The sequence below is a fragment of the Myotis daubentonii genome, chromosome 2, assembly GCF_963259705.1.
Source record: "Myotis daubentonii chromosome 2, mMyoDau2.1, whole genome shotgun sequence".
Lineage (NCBI taxonomy): Eukaryota > Metazoa > Chordata > Mammalia > Chiroptera > Vespertilionidae > Myotis > Myotis daubentonii.
In genome coordinates this window covers 123,986-145,339 of record NC_081841.1, presented here as the reverse complement: position 1 = coordinate 145,339, position 21,354 = coordinate 123,986, and the positions used below count along the sequence as shown (strand labels likewise).

The 21,354-nt window shown below is 57.7% G+C and overlaps 1 protein-coding gene across 4 annotated transcripts in view; it reads left to right on the top strand.

The window, feature by feature from the left end:
- The window catches only part of SHANK3 (SH3 and multiple ankyrin repeat domains 3), a 50,153-nt gene that overhangs the window by 15,917 nt on the left and 12,882 nt on the right, over positions 1 to 21,354 (top strand). For 3 of the 4 annotated variants that reach the window (XM_059681257.1, XM_059681260.1, XM_059681259.1), the window contains exons 12-21: positions 779 to 981; positions 1,964 to 2,077; positions 7,620 to 7,695; positions 7,985 to 8,067; positions 8,541 to 8,665; positions 8,767 to 8,899; positions 9,828 to 9,908; positions 14,050 to 14,073; positions 17,219 to 17,349; positions 17,862 to 17,946. In XM_059681257.1, coding sequence (XP_059537240.1) covers positions 779 to 981; positions 1,964 to 2,077; positions 7,620 to 7,695; positions 7,985 to 8,067; positions 8,541 to 8,665; positions 8,767 to 8,899; positions 9,828 to 9,908; positions 14,050 to 14,073; positions 17,219 to 17,349; positions 17,862 to 17,946 — 1,055 coding nt within the window. The remainder of the gene's footprint in view (positions 1 to 778; positions 982 to 1,963; positions 2,078 to 7,619; positions 7,696 to 7,984; positions 8,068 to 8,540; positions 8,666 to 8,766; positions 8,900 to 9,827; positions 9,909 to 14,049; positions 14,074 to 17,218; positions 17,350 to 17,861; positions 17,947 to 21,354) is intronic. The other variant, XM_059681258.1, reaches the window with a different exon arrangement.

Here is a 21,354-nt window from a genome sequence, read left to right as displayed (position 1 = left end):
GTTCGGTGCCCAGCGGGGAACAGCAGTCGGGGTAGCTGGTCAGCACCAGTGTGCATGGGCCTCGGGCAGGTATCCAAGGAGTAGAGGACCCAGGTGGAGGGGGATTAAGGCGCCGGATGTATAACAGCCAGCGGTCAGGGCGTGAGGAGGCCAAGGCCGGACAGCGAGGGGCGGGGGGGGGGGGGGTGCAGGTGCGCAGACCGGCGCGCGGGGAGCGCCTCTGGCTGGGCGGTAACCTTCGCTGTCTGAAGCATTGCGCGCCCGCCCGCCCCAGCTCCCACCTGGCCGCCCCGGCCGGTCCCGCTGCCCCCTTCCCCGCCTTCCTCGGCCCGACCCTCCGCCCTCCGCGCACCGCAGTCCCCTCGCTCGTGGTCTCCCCGTGGGGGCGCGCGAAGGGCCGCGGAGAGCGGGGGAGGGCCGGCCGCCGCCGCCCGCAGAGGGAGGAGCCGCGCGGGGAGGCGGGGCGCGGGAGCCGCGGCATGGAGCGAGCCCGGCGCGCCCGGGAGCGCAGCCCCGCGGCCCCCGAGCCCTGAGCGGGCGCGGCTCGTGCGCTGGCGGGAGCGGGCCGGGCGCGGCGGCGCGGCCCATGGAGCGGCCCCGGGCCGGGCCCCCGGCGGGCGGGCGGGCGGCGGCGGGCGGCGGGCGGCGGGCGCTGCGGCGGCGGCTGCGGTGAGGCCGGCGGCGGGGCCGGGCCGCGCGCCATGGAGGCCCCGGGCGCCGGCTTCGCGTGCCCGCTGCCCCCCGGGATCGCGTCCGTCACCTACGTGTTCGTCTACAGCCCGAGCGGGCCCGGCGGCCCCGGCGGCCCCGGCCCCGCGCCCGGCCCTGGCCCGGCGCCCCCTGCGCCCCCCGCGCCGCCGCCCCGCGGCCCGAAGCGGAAACTTTACAGCGCTGTCCCCGGCCGCAAGTTCATCGCCGTGAAGGCGCACAGCCCGCAGGGCGAGGGCGAGATCCCGCTGCACCGCGGCGAGGCCGTGAAGGGTGAGGGGCGCGGGGGGCGGGGTCGGGCGCACCGCGGGCTGGAGGGGCTGATGCCATTTTGGGGTCGCCCTGGGAACTTGAGCCACGGCGGTCATGATGGGATGCATCTGCCACGGGGGACCCCTTGTGTCGTCGTGAAGGGCTCCGTGCCCGGGAGGGTCTGTGTGCACGGGGTTCCTGTCCCTCCATCGTGATGGGTTCCCTGTGTCCCCACCGAGGCTCCTCTCGTCGTGGGATGTTTCTGTGTCACGGGGGCCGGTGTCATCGGGGTTCTCTGTGTTCGAAGGACGCTATCCCATTACAGACTCCCTATGGTTATGGGGTCCCTAGGTCACTTCTGGGACTTCTTCCCTGGAAATCCTCGTGCCCGTGGGGAGCCTGTGCCATTGTGGGTGATGTCTGTGACAATTATGTGGGTGTCTGTGTATTAGGAGGGCTTCTGGCACGGGGCTTCTCTGTTCTGGGGAACCTCAGTCTGGGGTTCTCTGCCATCATCGGGGCCCTATCTTCGTGGGTGCCCTATGCCAGGGGAGCCTGGGGAGGAAACAGTCCTGAGGGTCAGCCTGCCTGGTCCATCTGTGGCCCAATCCCCTGGCAAAGCAGTGACCCTGCACTCTGGTCAGTGGCCCTGGGGTGGGTGACAGCAAGGATGGAATGGGAGGAGAGGGGTCACCTGGGAGAGCAGGAGCAGGATGGTGGCCCCTGCCTCTGCCTCCTGTCCCCCCACGAGCGTGTCCATCTGTGTGTCTCTCTGTCCCCCACATGCCCATCCTGTGCTGTGCCCATCTGTTCGTTTCTCTTCCGTGTGGATCCCGAAATCTTTCCAGGGAAAACGCCAGGAGGATAAAGGAAGGGGAGGGAGGAAGGGTGATGGGTGGGTGGGGAGAACCTGAGCCTGAGGTGGTGGTGGGGGCAATGGGGGAGGCCTGGGTCCCTGTGGCCCTGCTCTGCCTGACAGCCTTTCTGGCCTCTGTCCCCCCAGTGCTCAGCATTGGGGAGGGCGGTTTCTGGGAGGGGACCGTGAAAGGCCGCACGGGCTGGTTCCCGGCCGACTGCGTGGAGGAGGTGCAGATGAGACAGTATGATACACGGCATGGTGAGTGACCCCCACATCCCCTGGGCTGCTCTCTAGCTCCCCTCTGGCCTTGCTTGGAGCTGAATACATGTGGACATTCAGAGAAAAGACGAGGGTAACCTTGAACACATATTCGACGTGGACGCAAACTTGTGTGCACAGCAGACACACGGCACACACACACCCTGCACGTACCTACGGACACCATACAGTAGTGGAAGCATGTGTGCTGTGCCCACAGGGCACACATGTATGAACATGCATCTGTGCAGATCCCACATGTGCCCCCCAGTGACCATACAACTGCCCCCCCCCCATGACCCTAAGAGAAATACTGGGTGCTTGGAGTGCGTGGTTCCTGCATGGCTGGCAGACAAGTAATGAGGTCAGTGTGAGAAGAGAGACGTCTTTCCAAAGTGGACAGATTGTCCAGGTGGGCAGTGTAGGGAGGCCTGGATCTGCCAAGAGGAAATGAGGCCAGTTGGGCCCAGAGGGGCTGTTGTGGGTGCCCTGCAGCCAGGCAGGCTGAGGGCAGCAGGTGGGCTGGCCTTGGCCTCCAGGAAGGACCCCTCTGGGTGCTGTGATCTGAGGCCCTTTGGAGGCCCCACACCAGGGCAGCTGCATAGCTGGGGAATAAATAGCCTTGCAGTGAGCACTCAGAAGTCCAAGGAGTCTCCCAGACCCACGAGCGTTATTTCTGGCTTAGAGAGACCTCTCCTGAGTAGTGGCCAGTGGTGGTCACCAGTGGTATCTCTGGACCAAGGGCTCAGGGCCCCTTTATCTGCACAGGGCTTGAGCCCTGGGTGGCTGTGCCCTCTTATCTGGGTTGAGCGTTTCCCGAGGGAAGCCTCCCCCGAGGTCGCCCGGACTCCTGTCCCGTGTGGGACGTGGCCTCTGGCCTGCTCCTGAGCAGGTGCCTTCTCCTGTTTGCTCGGCTCTGCCCTGCCCTGCCCCCATGGCTCTCCAGGCGGCTGAGTGTGTGACAGGGATGCGACCCCGATTGTGTGCCTGTGGAGGGTAGATGGGGCGGCCTGTTCCGGTTTGGAAGGCTTTCAGCGTTTGGGGCCTTGGTGCAAACCTGACGGGGAGGGGCGAGGGAGGAGGGGTCCTCCAGATGTGCTCAGCTGGGAGTGGTCTGTGCTCCCCCTTGGGGTGGGCAGCGTTGGTTCTGGTTTGAGAACTGTGTGGCTCCAGGGCAATTGGACTCGAGGCTGAGGCTGGGGAGAGTGGGAGGGAGGTCTGGACTGGAGTTGGAATTTGAGAATAGCATATGTTTATTAGGTGTTTGACGTGGGTTGGATCTTGTCTTGGGAGCCAGGATCACAGAGGCTGGCTCTCTGCCTGGAGAAGAGCAGGCAGCGCAGTGGTTTCACGTTTGTGTGCGGCCTTAACGCAGTGTTAGCACAAGATGCTCCCAGGGTTGCCTGAGGAGTCAGGGCTTCGAAGCAGAGGCGTTTGAGCTGAGCCTTGAAGGATGACCAGGAGTCCTCTGGATGGTCAGCTGATGGTGGCGGTAGCAGAGCCCGTCTGCGCGTGCTGCCACCTGGCGTGCTCTGAGCAGCGTCCTGGTGCCAGCTGTGGTTTCACGCACTTTCCACACAGAAACCGACTCACTTGCCCTAGCAGGTCCCAGAGGGGGGACAGCGGCTGTTGGTCCATTTCTAGGAGGGCCGGTCCCACGGCCTGGGGAGCAGCCTCGTTTGTGACACAGGCAGTAGCTGCAGGGTCTGTGCTGTGGCCAGTGCAATTCACGGGCTCTGGGTGGGTGACACCTGAGTGTGCAGGGAGGGGCGGTGGGGCTGGAGTGGAGGTGTGAGGCCCGTTAGGTGGCTGCGGCTCCAGGGGGAACACAGAGGACTAGAGTTTGTGGCAGGGTGGCAGGAGGAGACGGAGTGCTGTCTTGAGTGTGCAGGCCACTCAGGGTTAGTATGAGGGCCAGGCAGGGTGGTTGGAGGTGGCTGAGGGGTGGGTGGGCTGAAGTCTTGGGAAGGGAGAGAGCACACAGTATCCCGCTGCAGGAGCTATCGGCCTCTGGGCAAGTGCAGGGCTCCTAGATGGGGTGGCTCTGGGGTTTGTCACCGAAAGCATGTCAGAAGGTACCTGGGTAGACAGGAGCATTTCCTGGGTGGGCAGAGGGAGAGAGGCCTATGGAGTCTGCCTGCTGGGAGGGACGGAGTAACTCTGTCCTCGGTGCAGGCCGGGCCTGCCAGCACTCTGGGCAGAGTCTGATCTGGGACCCAGGGGCTGGGTTGTGCCAGAGGCCAGAGGCAGCCCAGGAACGGGAAGCTGCTTCCAACAGGCCCAGATCCAAAGAAAGCTCTGATTCTGAGACTGGAGTAGGGACAGAGAGAGACTTAGAGGCCAAGGAGGGGACACTGTGCCAACACCTGGGGGCCAGGCTGATGCCCGGGATTAGCAGAGAGGGTGCCTCCTACAGCCCCTGAGCTGTGAGGGGGAGATGATGAGGCGAAGCCCTGTCTGTTCGGAGGCTGGTTTGTAGGACACCTGGAAGGCTGTGGCTCTGGCAGCTGTCCTCCCCTCCCTCCCTTCCTCTGTCCCTCCCTTCCTCTGTCCCTCCTTCTCTCCCTCCCTTTCCAGTACTTGGAAGGGAGGGGGGGTCAGGCTGCGTGTTTTCACTTCAGCGGGCTTCATGTGCCTGATTAATGAAACTGGAAAATGAATTTGTGTTATATAATAAATACATTTTGGTTGACAAAATCTGAAAATGGGAGGCTAGTGAACGATGGAGTTGGGGTCCTTTTGCAGGCAGGCACGGGGGACATGTCTGCAGGTGGGTGAATGTGAGAAGGGTGTGGTGGAGGCGAGGAGGAGTCTGGTGCTGACCTGAGCCGTGATGGGGCCTGGCCTGCTCTGGCCTTGGACGCAGGATGGTGAGTGCAGGAGTGTCCAAGCGGGTGTCCGTCATGATGGACAGTGTGTGCAACGAGGGGAGAAAAGAACAGATCAGTGCTTGGGAGGGTGCCAGGGTGATAACCCTAGGGGCCCCGCAGGGTGGATTTCCCTTCTCTAGAGGGAGAGCCTGGAAGGGGACCGTCAGCATCTGAGCATCACACAAGGTAGTGGCAGACCCTGCCACCCGGACCAGTACTTGCCCTGACATGTGCATTGAGAGGGGCTCTTTCTTCTTTCCATCCAGCCTCTGCTTCCTTTACTCTTACATCCTCTATCCTTTGATTCACCCACTTGTCCTGCCATCATCTCATCTGTCAACCCACCCAGACCACCCAGTGTACCCAACCCTCCTTCCTTTCATTCATCCACCCATTTTTCCATCCATCCATCCATCTACCCACCCACCCACCTCCCCTTCTATCCACCCACCTGTCCATCTGTCCAGCCATCCATCTTTACTTCTATCTATTCCTCCTTCCATCCATCTGTCCATCCTACCATCAGTTCATCCTTGCACCCCTCCATCCATTCATCCACCCACCCATCCGTCCATCAATCCATCTATTCACCCACCGATCTATCCACCCACCCATCTGTTTATCTATCTGTCTGTCCATCTATCCATCAGTCCATCCCTCCATCCATCTGCCCATCCATCCATCCATCAATCCATCTACCCATCCATCCCTTCTTCCATCCATCTCTCCATTTGTTCATCCATTTATCCATCCATCTATCCATCTGTCTGTTCGTCAATCCATTTGTTCATCCATCATTCGTCTGTCCATTAATCCACCCACCCTCTCGTCCATCTGTCTGTCTGTTCATCCATCCGTCCACCCATCCTTCCATCCATCCACCAATCTAGTTATCCCCTCCTCATCAAACCACTCAGTCCACCTTCCCATTTGTTTATGCATCTGTTACCCTTTGACCCCTTCATCCATCCTTCCTGCTCTCTATACCCCCTTCCATCTATTTCTTGTTCCATCCCTCCTTCCCTCCATCCATCATATAGTCATTCATCCAACAACCCACCCACCCACCCAGTTGTCCACCCATCTAACCCTCTAGTTATCTAGGTGCTAGGATCACAGAAATAAATGTTAGCTCACAATTAGTGGAAGAGATAGGTTATCAAAAATCATAGGGCCCTAGCTGGTTTGGCTCAGTGGAGAGAGCATCGGCCTGCGGACTGAAGGGTTCCAGGTTTGATTCCGGCCAAGGGCACATACCTGGGTTGCTGGCTCTATCCCCAGGATGGAGCATGCAGGAGACAGCTGATCAATGATTCTCTCTCATCATTGATGTTTCTATCTCTCTCTCCCTCTCCCTTCCTCTCTGAAATCAATAAAAATATATTTAAAAAAATCATAGATTCTCATTTGATCTCATTTCCTACCCTGAGTGCCCGCCCCCCAGGAAATCCTTTACCCATGCAATCTATGGTGGCTACCTCGTGGCCTGTGCCTTTGGGAGGCCTTCATGTGACCACCCATCCATCCATCTTTACATCCATTATCCCTCCCTCACCCTAGAACCGTGAACTTTCTCTGTAACCCTGTTCTGCGTCCTCTTAACACTTACCAGCATTTGACATGTTATGTATATACATATTTCTTGTCTGCTCTCCCTCTCTTTGAAAGAATTGTAAACTCTATAGGGTAGGGGCTTAGTTCTGTTATCTGCTGTATTCTCAGAGGCCTAAAACAAAGAGTGCCTGGTGCACAGCAGGAGTTCAGTAAATACTTGTTGAATGAATAAATTAAGCTTGAGAAATACTGAAATGATAGAGAATGAGGGAGGAGTTGAGGGATGAAATGTGAGTGGCAGTGGAACCATCTGGGGGAACACCTTGGAGGCAGAGGTGCTATGAGGTCTGGGGGGCCGAGAATCTGGTTCATGGGCAGCTGCAGAAGTGAGCCTGGAGCAGGGAGGTGCTGGATGGGTATGTCCCATAGAACCTGCAGGTCTGCAGGGGATCAGGGAGGCTCAGGGTGGGGCAGTGGCTGTGAGGGACGCCAAGATCAAGAGTACAGGTGGGAAAAAACTCTGTGCGTTGTCGTGACATCAGGGAAGGGACCCAGCCCCCACACCCGGACTCTGTGCACTCAGAGGCTGGACCTGGGGCAAGGGACCCCGTGAGGTTGAGCATCAGTGGGCCGTGTGAGGGGTGCAGTGAAGACACAGTGCTGCTTACCTGGCAGTGCATGTGGGCATGTAGCATGACATAGGTACATGACTGGACACAGAGACATGCATATGCACAAGCACATGTGAGCACAGCACTTACACGCAACTGTGGGCCACATGCATGTGCCTCACACATGGACATCTTTGCTGGTAACTCCGGGCTCCAGTTCTCTGTGGCCTTGGCTGGTCTGCCATGTGCATGGGGGAGAGATGACCCACAGCCCCTGCCCTGTTCTGAACCCTGACCCCAGAAGCCAGAATTTCCCATATGGCCCCCTCAGCCTCTGACCTCAGGACCTCTGGGCCCAGGACCCAGGATTCCCCTCCCCCCCCCCACTTCCTTGTGGTACAACCAGGCCAGGGGGTGTGGGCAGAGGCTGGTGACCACTGTGGTTGAGGGGCTGTTCAGGCCGCTTGGAGGATATGACCCTCCATCAGCAACTGAAACTCCCTTCAGAAACACGGGAGGACCGGACGAAGCGACTTTTCCGCCACTATACTGTGGGCTCCTACGACAGCCTCACCTCTCACAGGTACCGCAGGGCAGGCGGGCAGGTGGGCAGGTGGGCACGCGGGCACGCATGTGAGTGGGATGTCAAATGTAAAGGGAGGCTGAGAGCTGGGCAAGGAGGCCTGGGTGAAGAGGAAGGAGGAGGGAGTGGTGGCGCCCAGCCTTCTGTCTTCTGCCCTCCCAGGTCAGTCCAAGGGCAGCCCTCCCAGGGTGGGTCCTGCCTGCGGGACCCTTTTGGGGGCATGCCTGGGGTCAGCTTGGCCAGCGTGTTAGCAGGCTTCTCCTCACCCCTCCCTGCTTTCCTCCACCAGCGATTATGTCATTGATGACAAGGTGGCCATCCTGCAGAAACGGGACCACGAGGGCTTTGGGTTCGTGCTTCGGGGGGCCAAAGGTAATGAAGGGCTGGGGACTGGTGTCAGGCTGGCAGGGGCTGCAAACTGGGGCTTTTGTTCCCCCCTCTGCTCTCCTCCCTGCCCCTGCCCCTGTCCCCAGTGTCACCCCATCCCCTCTCCAGGCCTCACCCCTCCTTGCCCTCTGCTGTGACTATACTCTTGGTCTGGAATGTCTCAGTTCATGGCAGGGACTCCGCCTCCTTGTGGACGTCCAAGATTGCTGCTCTCGTGTGCCTGACCCAGTGGGGCCTCTCGGTGGGGGTGAGAGGGGAGTTTCTCAGAGGGATGTACCTTGGATTCCAGAACTGGCTCTTGTCCTGGGTGGCGCCTGCCCACTGCCCAGCCCAGGGCGCTCTGCCTGGTTTTATCTGTTCGGCATGTTGCACCACTCTTGGGCTGTTACTGTGTGACAACCGCCTCCACCGGGACACACTAGTGAAGCCCCTCCCTAACGCCCCGCCCACCCCTGCAGCAGAGACCCCCATCGAGGAGTTCACCCCCACGCCGGCCTTCCCTGCCCTTCAGTACCTCGAGTCTGTGGATGTGGAGGGCGTGGCCTGGAGGGCCGGGCTGCGCACGGGAGACTTCCTCATCGAGGTGAGGCTCATCCTTACCTGTGCGTCTGGGTGGGTGCTGACCTCTGAGCCCTGAGGAGGACACACCTGGACCACCCCCACCCACCTACCTGTCTGTCCCAGGTGAACGGGGTGAACGTGGTGAAGGTTGGACATAAGCAGGTGGTGGCTCTGATCCGCCAGGGCGGGAACCGTCTTGTCATGAAGGTTGTGTCGGTGACAAGGAAGCCGGAAGAAGACGGGGCTCGACGCAGAGGTGAGGTGTCAGGCTTCAGATCTCGGTGCCCAGACTCTCCCCTCTGGCTCCTGACCTTAGACCTCTGGTCCCAGGCCCATGTTTCTCTGCCCATCCCCTGGCCCCAGACTGCTGACATCAGGTGTCTGAACCCAAGTGAAATGCCCCATTCGTGGCTTGGGTGCTTTCCCAGTTCTTGGTGTTAGACTGGCCCCCTGGCCCCCAGTCTGTGGCCCCTGACCCCAGGTTGCCCCTCCTCAGATCCCCGCCCCCTGCTTCCTGGCTTCCCCCAGCCCCTGGCGTGGAAGAGCCCTCCTTCCCTGCACTGCCAGCAGCTGCCTGGAGGCCGGGGTTGCCATAGCAACTGTGAGGTTGACGCTGCCTTCCGCTCATTGTCGGAGGGAAGGGGGAGGTGGCACCTGAGGGAAGAGGAAGAGCGTCTTCTCCCTGCGCGATGTCGCGGATCAGCCTGGGCCCAGGAGGCTTTGCTGGCCGGGCCCAGCCCAGGCCGGGGCTTAGCTGACCACACCAGAGTCCCCTGAGGGGCAGTGGCCACCAGGGTCCGGGAGAGCCCTGGAGCAGCCAGAGTCCCGCCTGCTGGGGACCCCTCCCAGCCCCCACCCCATGGCTCTGGTGCCCCTTGCTCAGCCTTCAGAGGCTAAAGGGTGGGCACTCAGGCTAGAGCTGGCCAGCACCGTGACCCCTCCTGGGGCTCTTGACCACCTCCTGAGGCCCCTGGCCAGCCCGGCCCTCAGCACCCCCTGAGCTCCCAGCGCCATGAAGAAGTTTGCATCCAGCCGCAGCCTGAACAAGATCCTGGCGCAATGTGACACGTCCTCACGGGAGTACGAGGAGATCCAGGCGGTGGAGCGCAAGTGGCACCTGCACCTGGCCACACCGCGCTGCCTGCTGCTGGACAAGAGGTCCAAGGCCTCCCTCTTCTTTGCAGCCCCGCCGCCCCCCAAGAGGGCCCCCAGCACCACACTGACCCTGCGTTCCAAGTCCATGACGGCTGAGCTTGAAGAACTTGGTGAGCAGTGCGGGCGGGAGGCTGAGGGCAGCCCAGGGTGGGTGGCCAGGTGGAGTGAGCTGGCGCCAAAGCCAGGCAGAGGGAGAGAGGGCAGGAAGGACAGACAGATGTGTGAAGAGGTCTCAGGTAAATGGGTGGGTGCTGGAATGGTGGGATGATGAGGGGGAGACATGTGGATGGGATGAGGGCCAAGGGGCTGGATGACAGGGTTGGAGATGGATATGGGGCCACCAGATGGTGGCGGGAGCAGGGCCTGGCCCACCAGTGTGTCTGCATGCGTGCACATGTGCTGCCTGTGGCTCTCCAGTCTGACTTCTTCGTTTCACCCATGTGAGAAAAGGGCAGGAGTCTGGGCCCTGGGCTCTGCCCCGGCTCTGCCGGGCACTGGCTGTGTGACTTGTGCATCTGTTTTACCCTCTCAGCACCAGCTCACTCACTGGTTGAGCAGGGTAATTACAGTGAGCGGCTGACCTCACAGGGCTGTGTGCACCTCACTGCTTCAGTGACAGGCAGGCCCTCATGGGCTGCAGGAGGCACATAAGAGTGTGTCAGGGCTTTGATGGGGCATGTTGTGGGCACAGTCCCAGAGTGATGTTGATAACCTCGTTGTGGGCATGTCTCGAGATATGTGACTGTTAATAGCCTCGTCATAGGTGTGTCCAGATATACGTAGCCATGTCCTGACATTCGTGACCATCAGCGTGTTCATCATGAGCGTGTCCTAGTCACATGACTGTTAATGTGCTCTGTCCTTCTACAGTCTATACCCAGTCCTAGTCCCAGACTTTACCCTGGCTTCAGCCAGGATCTATCCCAGCCCTGACCCTGATCCTGGTTCTAAAATGAGCTTCAACCCTGGCTTAGGCTTGGTTCTTCCCTAGTCTGCTAAAGTTATTCCTGACCTGAGTCATTGACTGAGCCCTGATCCCATCCTGGCCACGGGCTGAGCCACCCTGTGCAAGCTGGTACTCTTGACTGTAGTTTATCATGGAGGACAGCCACCAAGATCAATGGAATTGACAGGATTTTCCTTCCCCGTGAATATTATGAGTAAAATAAAAACACATAGCTAACTTGAAACAAAAGAATAGGAATCCCCTAGGTCTCAAAAATGAAGAAAGAAATCAGAGCCAAAAAGAGAGGAAGCTGATGCTGCCATAGTCCATGATGGCTTGGGACAGGATGTAGATTCCCAAGGCAAGGGGTTGAGGCTCTGATTGCCCCCACAAAGCCAAAAGATATGGTTGTGGACCCGAAGCTGGAACCACACCCGAGAGCTGGAATTAGCATCAAAAGAACTGAAAATCATAGAAGAATATGAAAGAGACAAAATAATGTGTTTAAATACAGAGTTTAAGAGAAATGACAGAATTCATAGTGAAAGAACAAGACAGTACCAAAAGGAAAAAAAAAAAAAAAGAAAGAAAAAGATTTTAAAAGGATCCCTAAAAAACTGTATTGAAACAAAAATTATAGCCACTGGGACTAAAAAAAATCTCTGAGGTGAACAGGATTCCTCAGTGTGGCAGGGTTGTTCACAGACCCAGCTGAAGAAGAAAACAGTGAATTAGAAGATAAGTCTGAAGAGATCACCTAAAATGCAGCACAGGAGACAAGGAGATAGCAAACTATCAAAGGGCAGATGAGACACAAAAGAATAAAAACCTTGGGGAAGAGGCAACATTTGAAGAGTAAATGGTTGATAATTTTCAAAATCGAAAAAGGAGACGAGACTCCAGTTTAAAGAAGTGTAAGTCCCAAGCAAGGAGATATAAAATAAATCTACACATGTAGACTTGTCATAGTAAAACTTCAGAACACCATAGACAAAAAGACAAATTGTAACCACCAGAGAGAAAAGCTGGATGACCTAGGAAGGAAGGGAAGACTGACAGCTGATTTCTAATCAGCAGTAGTAGCTTCTAGGAGACGATGGAATGATAACTTCAGAGTCTTGTGTGAAAATGCTTTTCCACCTAGAATTCTATGTCCTGCTAAAACCCACTCATTCAAGAGTGCAGCAGAGAAGCTAGCAGACTTCTGGCCTCAGGGTCACAAGGGTTCAAGGTTAGTCATGGGGAGCTGATCTGCTACACTGATTGAGGGTCCAAACTGATCAATGAACCAATACCCCTAGGCAGCGAGGTCTGGCTAGACACCATATTGAGGCTCTGGTGGGCGGGTCCCAGGAGCCTCCTTCCAGAGGCTGTTACCCAGCCATGCTCAGCAGCACGTTCAGAAGGGAGCCCCCAGTTCTGCATGAAGAGGTGCTTGGGCAACCCCAGATCTGTAATCCAGGGACCAGTGGCTGCTCTGTGTGAAGAAACCCTTGAACAGCCGATCCTCCCTCCTCTCTGCCCTGGCCCAGGACTTTCCCTCTGCTGTGTGTAGCCCTCGTCTTCCAGGGGCTCACTCCTGCAGCCTCAGGCCGGAGTCATCTTCATCCACTTTTCCGGAGCAGAGTTTGGGGAAGGACGAGGAAGGAACAGCTTAGCACAGAGCCTCTGTCCACACTGCTGACTGAGGGGTCACAGCTTCGGTTGAAGCTGGACCCAGGCTTTTTTTTTCTCTGTTTGGAGGAGAATCCATTCCGTCCCCCAGACGACAGCTGTCCTGGGAAGCCAGCCCAGGTGTCGACCTCTAGAAATACCTGGTTTGAGGAAGCCAGGCCGGCATCAGGGTCTTCCCACGTACTACAGAGCTCAGCTTGCGGTCCAGTGTTGGTGCTTTCAAAAGGTAGAAATAAGGCCCGTTGGCTCACTGCCAGTATTAACATGTCAGTTCTGTGTCACACTGTTGAGAACTGATGGGACCATTTAGGGTCCCTGTAGTCTATCGAGAAGATGACCTAAATAGCTGGAAAGAAAGGAAGATGTGAGGTGACAAAAAAAAGCAGGTGGCAAGGGTGGGGGCTCAGAGAGAGTGTGGGGGAGAAGCAAAGCCCCGAATGGCTGAGGGGCTGGCAGAAACAATAGAGAGGAAGGGGCTGGGTAGGGACCCTCCCCTGAGACAGGTGGTAGAAGGAAGGGCAGGACACCCCCAGTGCTCTTAGGCAAGTGTGCATCGGGGTTCCCACATGCTCATCTCCTCAATAAGAACCAAGGACATGCTGGGGCTGCAGAGGTCAGTGGAGACCCAGACTTGGGAGTGCCCGGTGGGTCTGAGTCCCCTCCTCCTCACCCACTTTCTCATGGTAAATCTTGAGCTTCTGGGTCTTTTTCCCTCTGTGATGAGAATGTTGGGGCAGGTGCCACGTCAGTGTGCAGTCTCTGACTGGCCTGCCCTTTGTTGGAAACACACTGTGCAGAATGCTCCAGGGCAACCAGTGATGCCATCAGTGACTCCAAACTTGGTTTTTATGGGATTTTGCCCTTTCTCTAAAACAATTTGATTTACTTGTCTGTGGACGTCTCCACATGTGTGTGCATGTCTGTGTGTGCATGAGCATGAATGTGTGCACATGTGTGAGTGGATGTGTGGGGACGTACAAAAGCATGTGCACATCGTGTGTGAGTGGATGTGCACAAGCATGTATGTAAACGTGTGTGAGTGGACATACACAAGCGCATGTATAAGTATGTGTGGATGTGCACGTGCATGTGCGTGATCGTGTGTGAGTAGACATGTATAAACATGTGCATGAACATCATGTGTGAACTTGTGTGTGAGTGGACATGCACAAATGTGTGGACATATGTGTACGCAAACATGCATGGGCAGTGTGTGTGCACATGTGTGAGTCAATGTATGTGGATGTGCACACGTGTGTGTGCATCGTGTGTGTAGACACACACAAGTGTGCATGAGTGTGAGTGGAACTGCATGGGCCTCATGTGTACATGTGTGAGAGGACTGTAAATGTGTGTGTGCACATGTGTGTGTGCATGCACACAAAAGCATATGTCTCTGCTTGTGATTGTTTCTGCCTCGAGTTTCAAGCTGTGTACTAATTTGGCATTGGGCAGATTTGCCCCTTTGGTCTGGTAGAGAGTGTAGGTTGGGGGTTGTGGGGATCTGGGAGGTCCTGGTTGTTAGAAGGGGTGGGAAAAGAGAGGTGGGGCAAAGGGGGTGGGGAATGGGGCCCGGGTGCTGAGGATGAAGCCTGCCTCTTACCCACTTTGCTCTGTTTCTTGATTCCAAGCCTCCATTCGGAGAAGGAAAGGGGGTGAGTCATCTGCTGTGTCCCCAGGGCCACAGCTTCGCCTGACCCCTGTCCAGGGAAGTGCTGGTGTATGAGGAGGTTCCAGTTCACTCAGGGTGGCCCGGAGGCCTGGGCTGTACCCTCCTGATGGCCTTTGCTCTGGGATCTGGTGGGGGCACAGTAGAAGGACCTGGCTAGGGTCACCTGGGGATGTGATAGGCTTGGTCAGGGGCCTTGTGGCTCAGGTGAGCTGGGGTGGCCTGGTGAGGCAGAGCTGGGAACCCCCAGAGCGGAGGCCTGGAGCCAGGGAGGGTGGGTTTAGGACCCAGCTGTGGCACTTCGGGGGTGGGAGTGTCCGGTGCTTGACTTGGCCCAGGTTGCTGCTGCTTGTCTGCTCTGGGGGCTCCCTTGTGCCTGGTGTATGGGTGCTGTTTCCGTGCTGATCTGTTTTGGGGTCAAGCCCAGTGCTGACAGTCCCTCAGAGCATGAGTCAGGGCCCACAGCACTGGGGAGACAGCCTGGAGTTCCTACCCCAGCATCGCCCACCTGTTGGCTTCCCCATCCCTTGCTGCTACCTTCAGACCTCATCTGCCATGTCCTCTGAGGCTCCTCCCTGTACGTCTGGCCTGCTTTTGAGGGACACAGCACCCATGTGGGGACAGAGTCTGGACCTGGGCACTGAGGGCCAGTATCTGTCAGATCTCAGGGCCTGGCTTCTGCCAGCTTCTCCCACCTCTCGGTGAACAGGATTCCAGGCCACACAGAAGCCAGAGGTGGCTCTGTGGCCCCTCACTGTCCATGTACCCGGTGCTCACTGGTCCTCACTCTGGGACCCATGGGCCTTTCCTGTGCCAGCACACACCTGCCCGCCTGCAGCCCACAGTCTCCTGCACAACCTGCAGCCTGGCCCTCTGAGTTCTCGCCGCCCCTTCCCCAGTCCCAATGAAGTGCTGTCCTGGGCATCTTTTCAGGCGTTAAAACAGGTGATGGAGTCTCCTCTGTGGACACTTTGTGCGCACCTTGAGGCCGACATGCGAACTGTTTCTGGAGCACGTCGGTTCTGTGCTCGGCTCATTAGCGGGGCTCCCAGGGAGCTGTGCTGTGGCCTGCGCACTGCCTCCAGCTGAGGGGCAGTGATGGTGATTCATCGCCCCCTCAGGCCCCGCTTGTTCAAACAGCCGCATCCGCCCAGCCCCACGACAGCTGTGTGTGTGAGTCTGGTGCTGTTGGGGGGTGGGGGGCGCGGGCGAGACACGCCAGGGACCCAGACCGGCTTCCTAATGGGCTTCATTCCCTTATCTAAATATCTGAAATGCTGTAAGAATACACTTGCTAATTTTGAGGGGTGTCAATCTCACTAGTTTATAGTATGAAGAATTTTTATTCTTTCCAATTTGAAAATAATTCTCGTCTGGCCTAGTCCCGTGGCCCACAGCCAGCAGTTGTGCTTGGCTACCTTACTGAGCATGTGGCGTTGGGTCTCGGACTGAGTTCCGGACCTGGACAAGAGGCCTCTCAATTCACAGCTCAGGTGAGCACGTGTCCTGCGATTCCCACGGAAGTGTTTCTCTCCATACTTGTCTTTTTGTCTGTGGTTTCTGGGCAGCCTGGCAGCTAAGTCTGACCTTTCATTTACTGGGTCTGTGATCTGGGCAGTTTATCTCTCAGAGCTTCAGTTTCTTCTTGGGTAGAATGAGGGCAGTAACAGTATCTTCTTCGTGTGGTTGTTGTGGGATGACGGGTGAAGCACTGCCCACTCTGGAAACCGCCTGGAACCTAAATGGTCTCAGCTCCAAAGGGAAGGCATGCACCTCCTTACAAAACAAACAAGGGGCCTCTGACAGGCCTCCCTGGTCTGCACCTGGGCCCGGGTGAGTTGAAAATCTGGTGGAGCCCTCGTGTCAGGGCCGGGCTGGGTGCCCTGGGCTGTAGGGCAGCTGTGGAGCTGATTGTAGCAAACGTGTGCTCGGTGCTTGGTGCCTGCTCAGAGCTGGCACAGTGGTGGCACCTCTAGATATGTGCTAGCTCTCACAACACTGAGGCAGGTGCCGCCTGTGTGCTGTTTCATCAGAGGAGGAAACTGAGTCATAAAGAGGTTAAGCCAGGAAAGTGAGTGTACAGAGTGGTCTGGTCTGGGTTGGGTACTGGACATCTCAGGAGTTTATCTGCTTTGCACGGCGATTGTGGGCGGGTGCAGAGGTGGGACAGCAGGTGCTGGTAGGAGGTGTCGAGGCTGACCCCAGACGTTCCCCCATGTGGGGCGCTTGGGTGACCTGACGCGTGAGCCTGTAGGGTTGGCACAGTCCCTTGGTTGGGAGGGTGGGATCTCGAACCTGAGTGAAGGATGGCGTGGGCAGGGCTCCTGAACAAGAGGGCCCCCTGGCAGCAGGTGGGCACCCTACTGCACTCCGCGCTGGCCCCAACTGGACCTGTCTGTCCTCCAGCTGGACCTGATGGCTCTCAGACACACCCAGTTGTTTAACAAAACCTCCAAGTCATGTTCATAAAAAACAACACTTTGAAAAGCATCAACCAGCTTTAATAAAAACAAACAGAGCTTTTCTTTTACAACGGATTTGAGAAGAACAGTGCCTGGGGGCTCCTGGTGCCTTTCCCCCAGGCCTTGTTCAGCCCTGTGGGTCCCCCTTGTCCCTCCCAACTGTGCCCCACACCCTCTTCTTGGCACCTCCCACCTGGACGAAGGTTCTTTGGCTTCCTGAGCAGCCTGGGGCACTCAGCTGTTTTCTTTCATTCTGGATTGATTCGCATCTTTCGTGGGCACCCACTGGACCTCAGGGCTGTCCTGTGCGCTGGGCCCAGAGGGTGATCCCTTGTGCTGAGGAGAAAAGTGAAAGTCAAAGGACACGGAATCTTGGGGAGACCGGGGCTCTCAGCAGTGTGCCCGGGTCCTCCCCCTAAGGGTCAGTCGGCCTTTTCCTGGAGTGGTGTCTCCAGGGTCCCCTGGAGCCTCGCCAAGGGTGGAGAGGCAGGCTGGTGCAGAACCTGGGTTCTGGTGTGTGAGGGCCACCATCCCAGGTCTGGAAGCAGCCCTGGGGAGTGGGAGGTCTGAGGTGGGCCCAGCATGGGGTGGACCGGCCTTGTGGGAAGGACAGAACAGTGAGGCTGCTCAGGGTCATGGTGGCTGAGAAGACACCTTCTTGGTGTGCAGAGAAACTAGATGAGATCCTGGCGGCCGCCACGGAGCCCGCACTGAGGCCTGACATCGCGGATGCTGATTCGAGGGCGGCCACCGTCAAACAGCGGCCCACCAGCCGGAGGATCACCCCGGCCGAGATCAGTGTAAGCTGCTGGGTGGCTGGGTGTGGGGGTGGGCTGAGGGCTGGGTGGAGCATGGGTGTTTGCACATTTTCTGGGGTGGAGGTCCATCATTTGGACCCCACACTTTAGGAGTGGTTGTGAAGATCCCCCAGACTCCTGGAGACACTCGGGGCCACCTCAGCCCCCAGAATGGCCACAGTTGACCACGTGCTGAATGGCTTTCAGTGCCTTAGGGAGGTTCTGTGCCAGCCCTGTTCATGCCACAAATAGTGTGTCTTTATCCCCTGGCCCACTTCTCCTACTGGGCACCTCCTGGGCTGCTCCCCTAGCCTCACCTGGGCCACACCCAGGGCTGCTGTCTGCTCTGGCCACCTTGGCATCAACCCACCCAACACTCTGCCCAGGCCTCTGCTACCTGGCCCTGCTATGGAGGCAGGCGCCTGGGCACCAGCACGTTGGACATAGTGCATGGGTGAGATGAGGTTTAGGAAGAGTGTGGGCGGAACCTCCATGTACCCTCCCGACTCCCACAGTCACTGTTTGAGCGCCAGGGCCTCCCAGGCCCAGAGAAGCTGCCAGGCTCCCTGCGGAAGGGGATTCCACGGACCAAGTCTGTAGGTATGGCCGGGCTGGGGTCTGCACGGGGCGGGGGGAATGGGACCCGGGTGGACACAGGGCTGGAGGACCCTCTCTCTCCACCTTCAACTGGGTTTTCAGTTCCCCTCTGAGTCCTGCCTCTCCCTGGCCCTAGCCCAGAGATCTCATATGTGGACATATGTGGGGGTGGGGGTGGGGGTGGGGGTCAGTCCTTCGGCAAACTCGGAGATACTTTGCTAAAACAGACTCTTGAGACCCCCCCACACCTGTCTACGGCTTCCTGTCCAGTGGGTGCCCCCCATCCATGGCTCCCACCCATCCGTAGGCCTTGTCTTCTATGCTGGATGCCTGAGTACATGTCCTATTTCTGGTCCTAAAACTCCCCTCCCCTTGAACCTGCCCCACCCCATACCCCAGCTTTCCTCAATACCTCTCCTTTCCTTCACAGTCCATTTCTCCAAAGTCACCTATACTTTCTGTCTCCTGTCCCCCGCCTGCAGCCGGGGGAAGGCTAGCTCTGTACCTAAAATTGAAGTTGCTCCCACCATGGTCACCAGTGTTTTCCAGGGTGTTCCTCCCGGTGCCCGTGACCAGCCCTCTCTTTTGGACTTCAATTCGCAGTTGATCTTCCTGCTTCCTTGTCCATGTAACTCTTCTCCCAGTTTTAGGACACTTCTCAGCTGCACATGTTCAGGCTTCTCCCAGCCCCACACACCGAGGTGGGTCCTTCTGTCCCCCCCAAGGAGGACACCACACCACACCAACATGGAGCTTTCTCAAGGCTGTGTCCTTGGTCTCTCTGCCTCTGCGCCTGTCTCCATGGGACATCACATTCCAGCTGATGGCATGCCCCACACTTGGCCATGTCCTCTTTTCACCCTGGGCCTGGTCATCTAACAAGCCCCACCTGCTGCTCATCCTTCTAGGCATCCAGTGCCCGCTCCTGCTCACCTGTCCATCCATCTACCCCCAGACCTGTCCACTTATCCATCTATCTGTCCATGTACACCTCACCGCACCCATCATGTGTTAACCAGTAAATGCCCCTTCAACACTCATGCCAACACTGCGTATGCTCACTGCCACATGTAGTCCTTAGAGGAACCCTGAAGAGGTAACACTATAGTTAGTACCTGTGTTACCGACGATGAAACTGAGGCAAAGAGGCCAAGTGACTTGCCCAAGGTCACGCAGCTGCCTTACCTGTCTTCTGTTCACCCACCTGGCCAACCAGTTGCCCAAACCCCAATCCCTCATTCACCCTAGGACCTCTGATGCTCGATGCCCACTCTAGACTGACCCTGGGCCAGGTGTGGGGGCTCAGTTGGGGGAGGTGACACATATGCAGACAACTCAGTTTGGCAGTTGTGGTGAGTGTGAAGGAGCATGTCCAGTTAGAGACAACTAGGGGCACCAGCCACACCTGGGTGTCGGCAGGCTGGAGGGGCGTGTCTGAGTTTGACATGCAGGATGAGTGGGGGTTTCTGGGAGATCATGTGGTGAGTTACTGATAAAGGCCATCATCATAAAGTCCCCTTCAGGGACTGCTGTGGGTCCTTTCTGTAGGGGGAGGAGGAGGAAGAGGGTTGGTGAGACTGCAGCCACTTTGGAGCTCAGAGGTCCCTCCCTCCTCCCACTGGCCTAAGCCCTGGGAGTCCTCCCTGGTTTCCTCCTTATCCTCTGCTTCCCCTGACAAAGTAGGGGTACGCTGCCCCCTCGAATGCCTTGTGCCTGACCCCTCACCAGCTTTGTAGCCCTGCCTGGCCGGGCCTCAGTGTCTTGCTCTTGGATCACAGCTTTGGTGTCCTTCAGACCTCCCTTCCCAGCTCCACCCACAGGTCAGATGGGGACTTCTGCAGAGCAGATATCACCCCTCATCCCTGCAGTTGACCCTCTGTGGGCTCCCAGTTGCCTTGGGGTGTTGGGGAACCGACCCCAGCCCTCTTCTGCTTCATCGGGGGCCATCTGTCTCCGCCTCCCTCTGACCTGGGCCTGCCAGACGCATTGTTCTCCGCCTGACTTCACGCTGCCAGAGGCTGTCCCTCAGCTACACCCAGTCCCAGGACATACAGGTGCACATCCAAGCGCCTGCCCATTGGGACAGGAGCCCAGATGGGGATGGCAGCTCTTTCCCACTCACCCTCTTAGACCTTTCAGTGCTTGGGCCGTGAATGAGCCGAGAGGGGCTCATCATTTTGTTTATCCTCATCCCAGGATTTTTTCCATTGATTTTCAGAGAGTGGGAGAAAGTGGGGGAGGGGGAGGGAGGAGGGGGAAGGGGGAGGAGAGATGTGAGAGAGACACATCTATTGGTTGCTCCAACCCGCAACCCAGACACGTGCCCTTGGTTGGGAATCGAACCCGAGAACTTTCGGTGCATGGGCCAGTGCTCTAACCACTGAGAACAACAGCCAGGGCAAAAGGTGCTCTTCTTTGACCCCTCTTCTTGGCCTGCCAAACAAGTTACCAGACTCCTGGAGAGCCCGTCCCCTGTCCTGGCTGTGTGGCCTTAGCACATGGTTCAGTCCTTGAAACCTCAGGGTCCTGATGTGGAAATGTGGGGACCACCGAGTGCCTGCCTACCTCCAGGGCCGCTCTAAGGCTCCCCCAGGGGCTGCACTGAGTGAACACTGGGCCACTGCTTGTGCTTGGTGGTTTTGGTCTAGCATTTGGGGGCCAGCACTCAAGTGCTGGGGTACTGCTCTCTGCCCACCCAAGATGGCATCAGAACAGACTCCCCATTTCATCCCGAGGCAAGGGACTTGAAGTTAGAACTTGGCACATCACACCCCTGCAGCTTCTGGGGCGCCGGCTTCCCTGTGTACCTGTCTCACGCACGTGGGCGGTGGGTGTTTATATACTGTGTTCCTGTGTCCAGCAAAGGGGTGGAAGGCAGACCTGATATGATGATGATGACGACCTGGGTCCCATCTAGGTGCTTAGCCCTGTTCTGTAAGCTCTAAATGGCTCCACCTCACACAGGCCCACAATGGGGGAGGGAGCAGGGAGGGCAGTGCCCCTGAGATGAGGAAACTGAAATGCTGATAGGTTAAGGGACGTCAGACAGTAAGGCCTCTTTACTCAAAAGTCCACCCATGCTGAGCTGGGGATATGAGAGCTGTTCAGCAGGCCAAGAAGCAAATGGGCGTAGGCGGCCTGGCGCAAGCACTGGCTGGCTAACGGGGGAGGCGGTTGGGGACAGGCAAGAGGCATCTTGTTGAGTTCATAAAAATATCACCCAGTCCAGAGGGAGGCCAGGTGCACTTCCCCAAAAGGCACTCCACAAGAGACGTGTGTGTCGACGTGGAGAGCCATTAATGCACTCTCCTTGGGTTGGGCCACGACACCTGCAGCACAGGTGTCCACATGGTGTCTGCAAGGAGGCCCTGCTGGTCTGCAGGTGGGCAGCAGGGAGATGTGGGCTCTGAG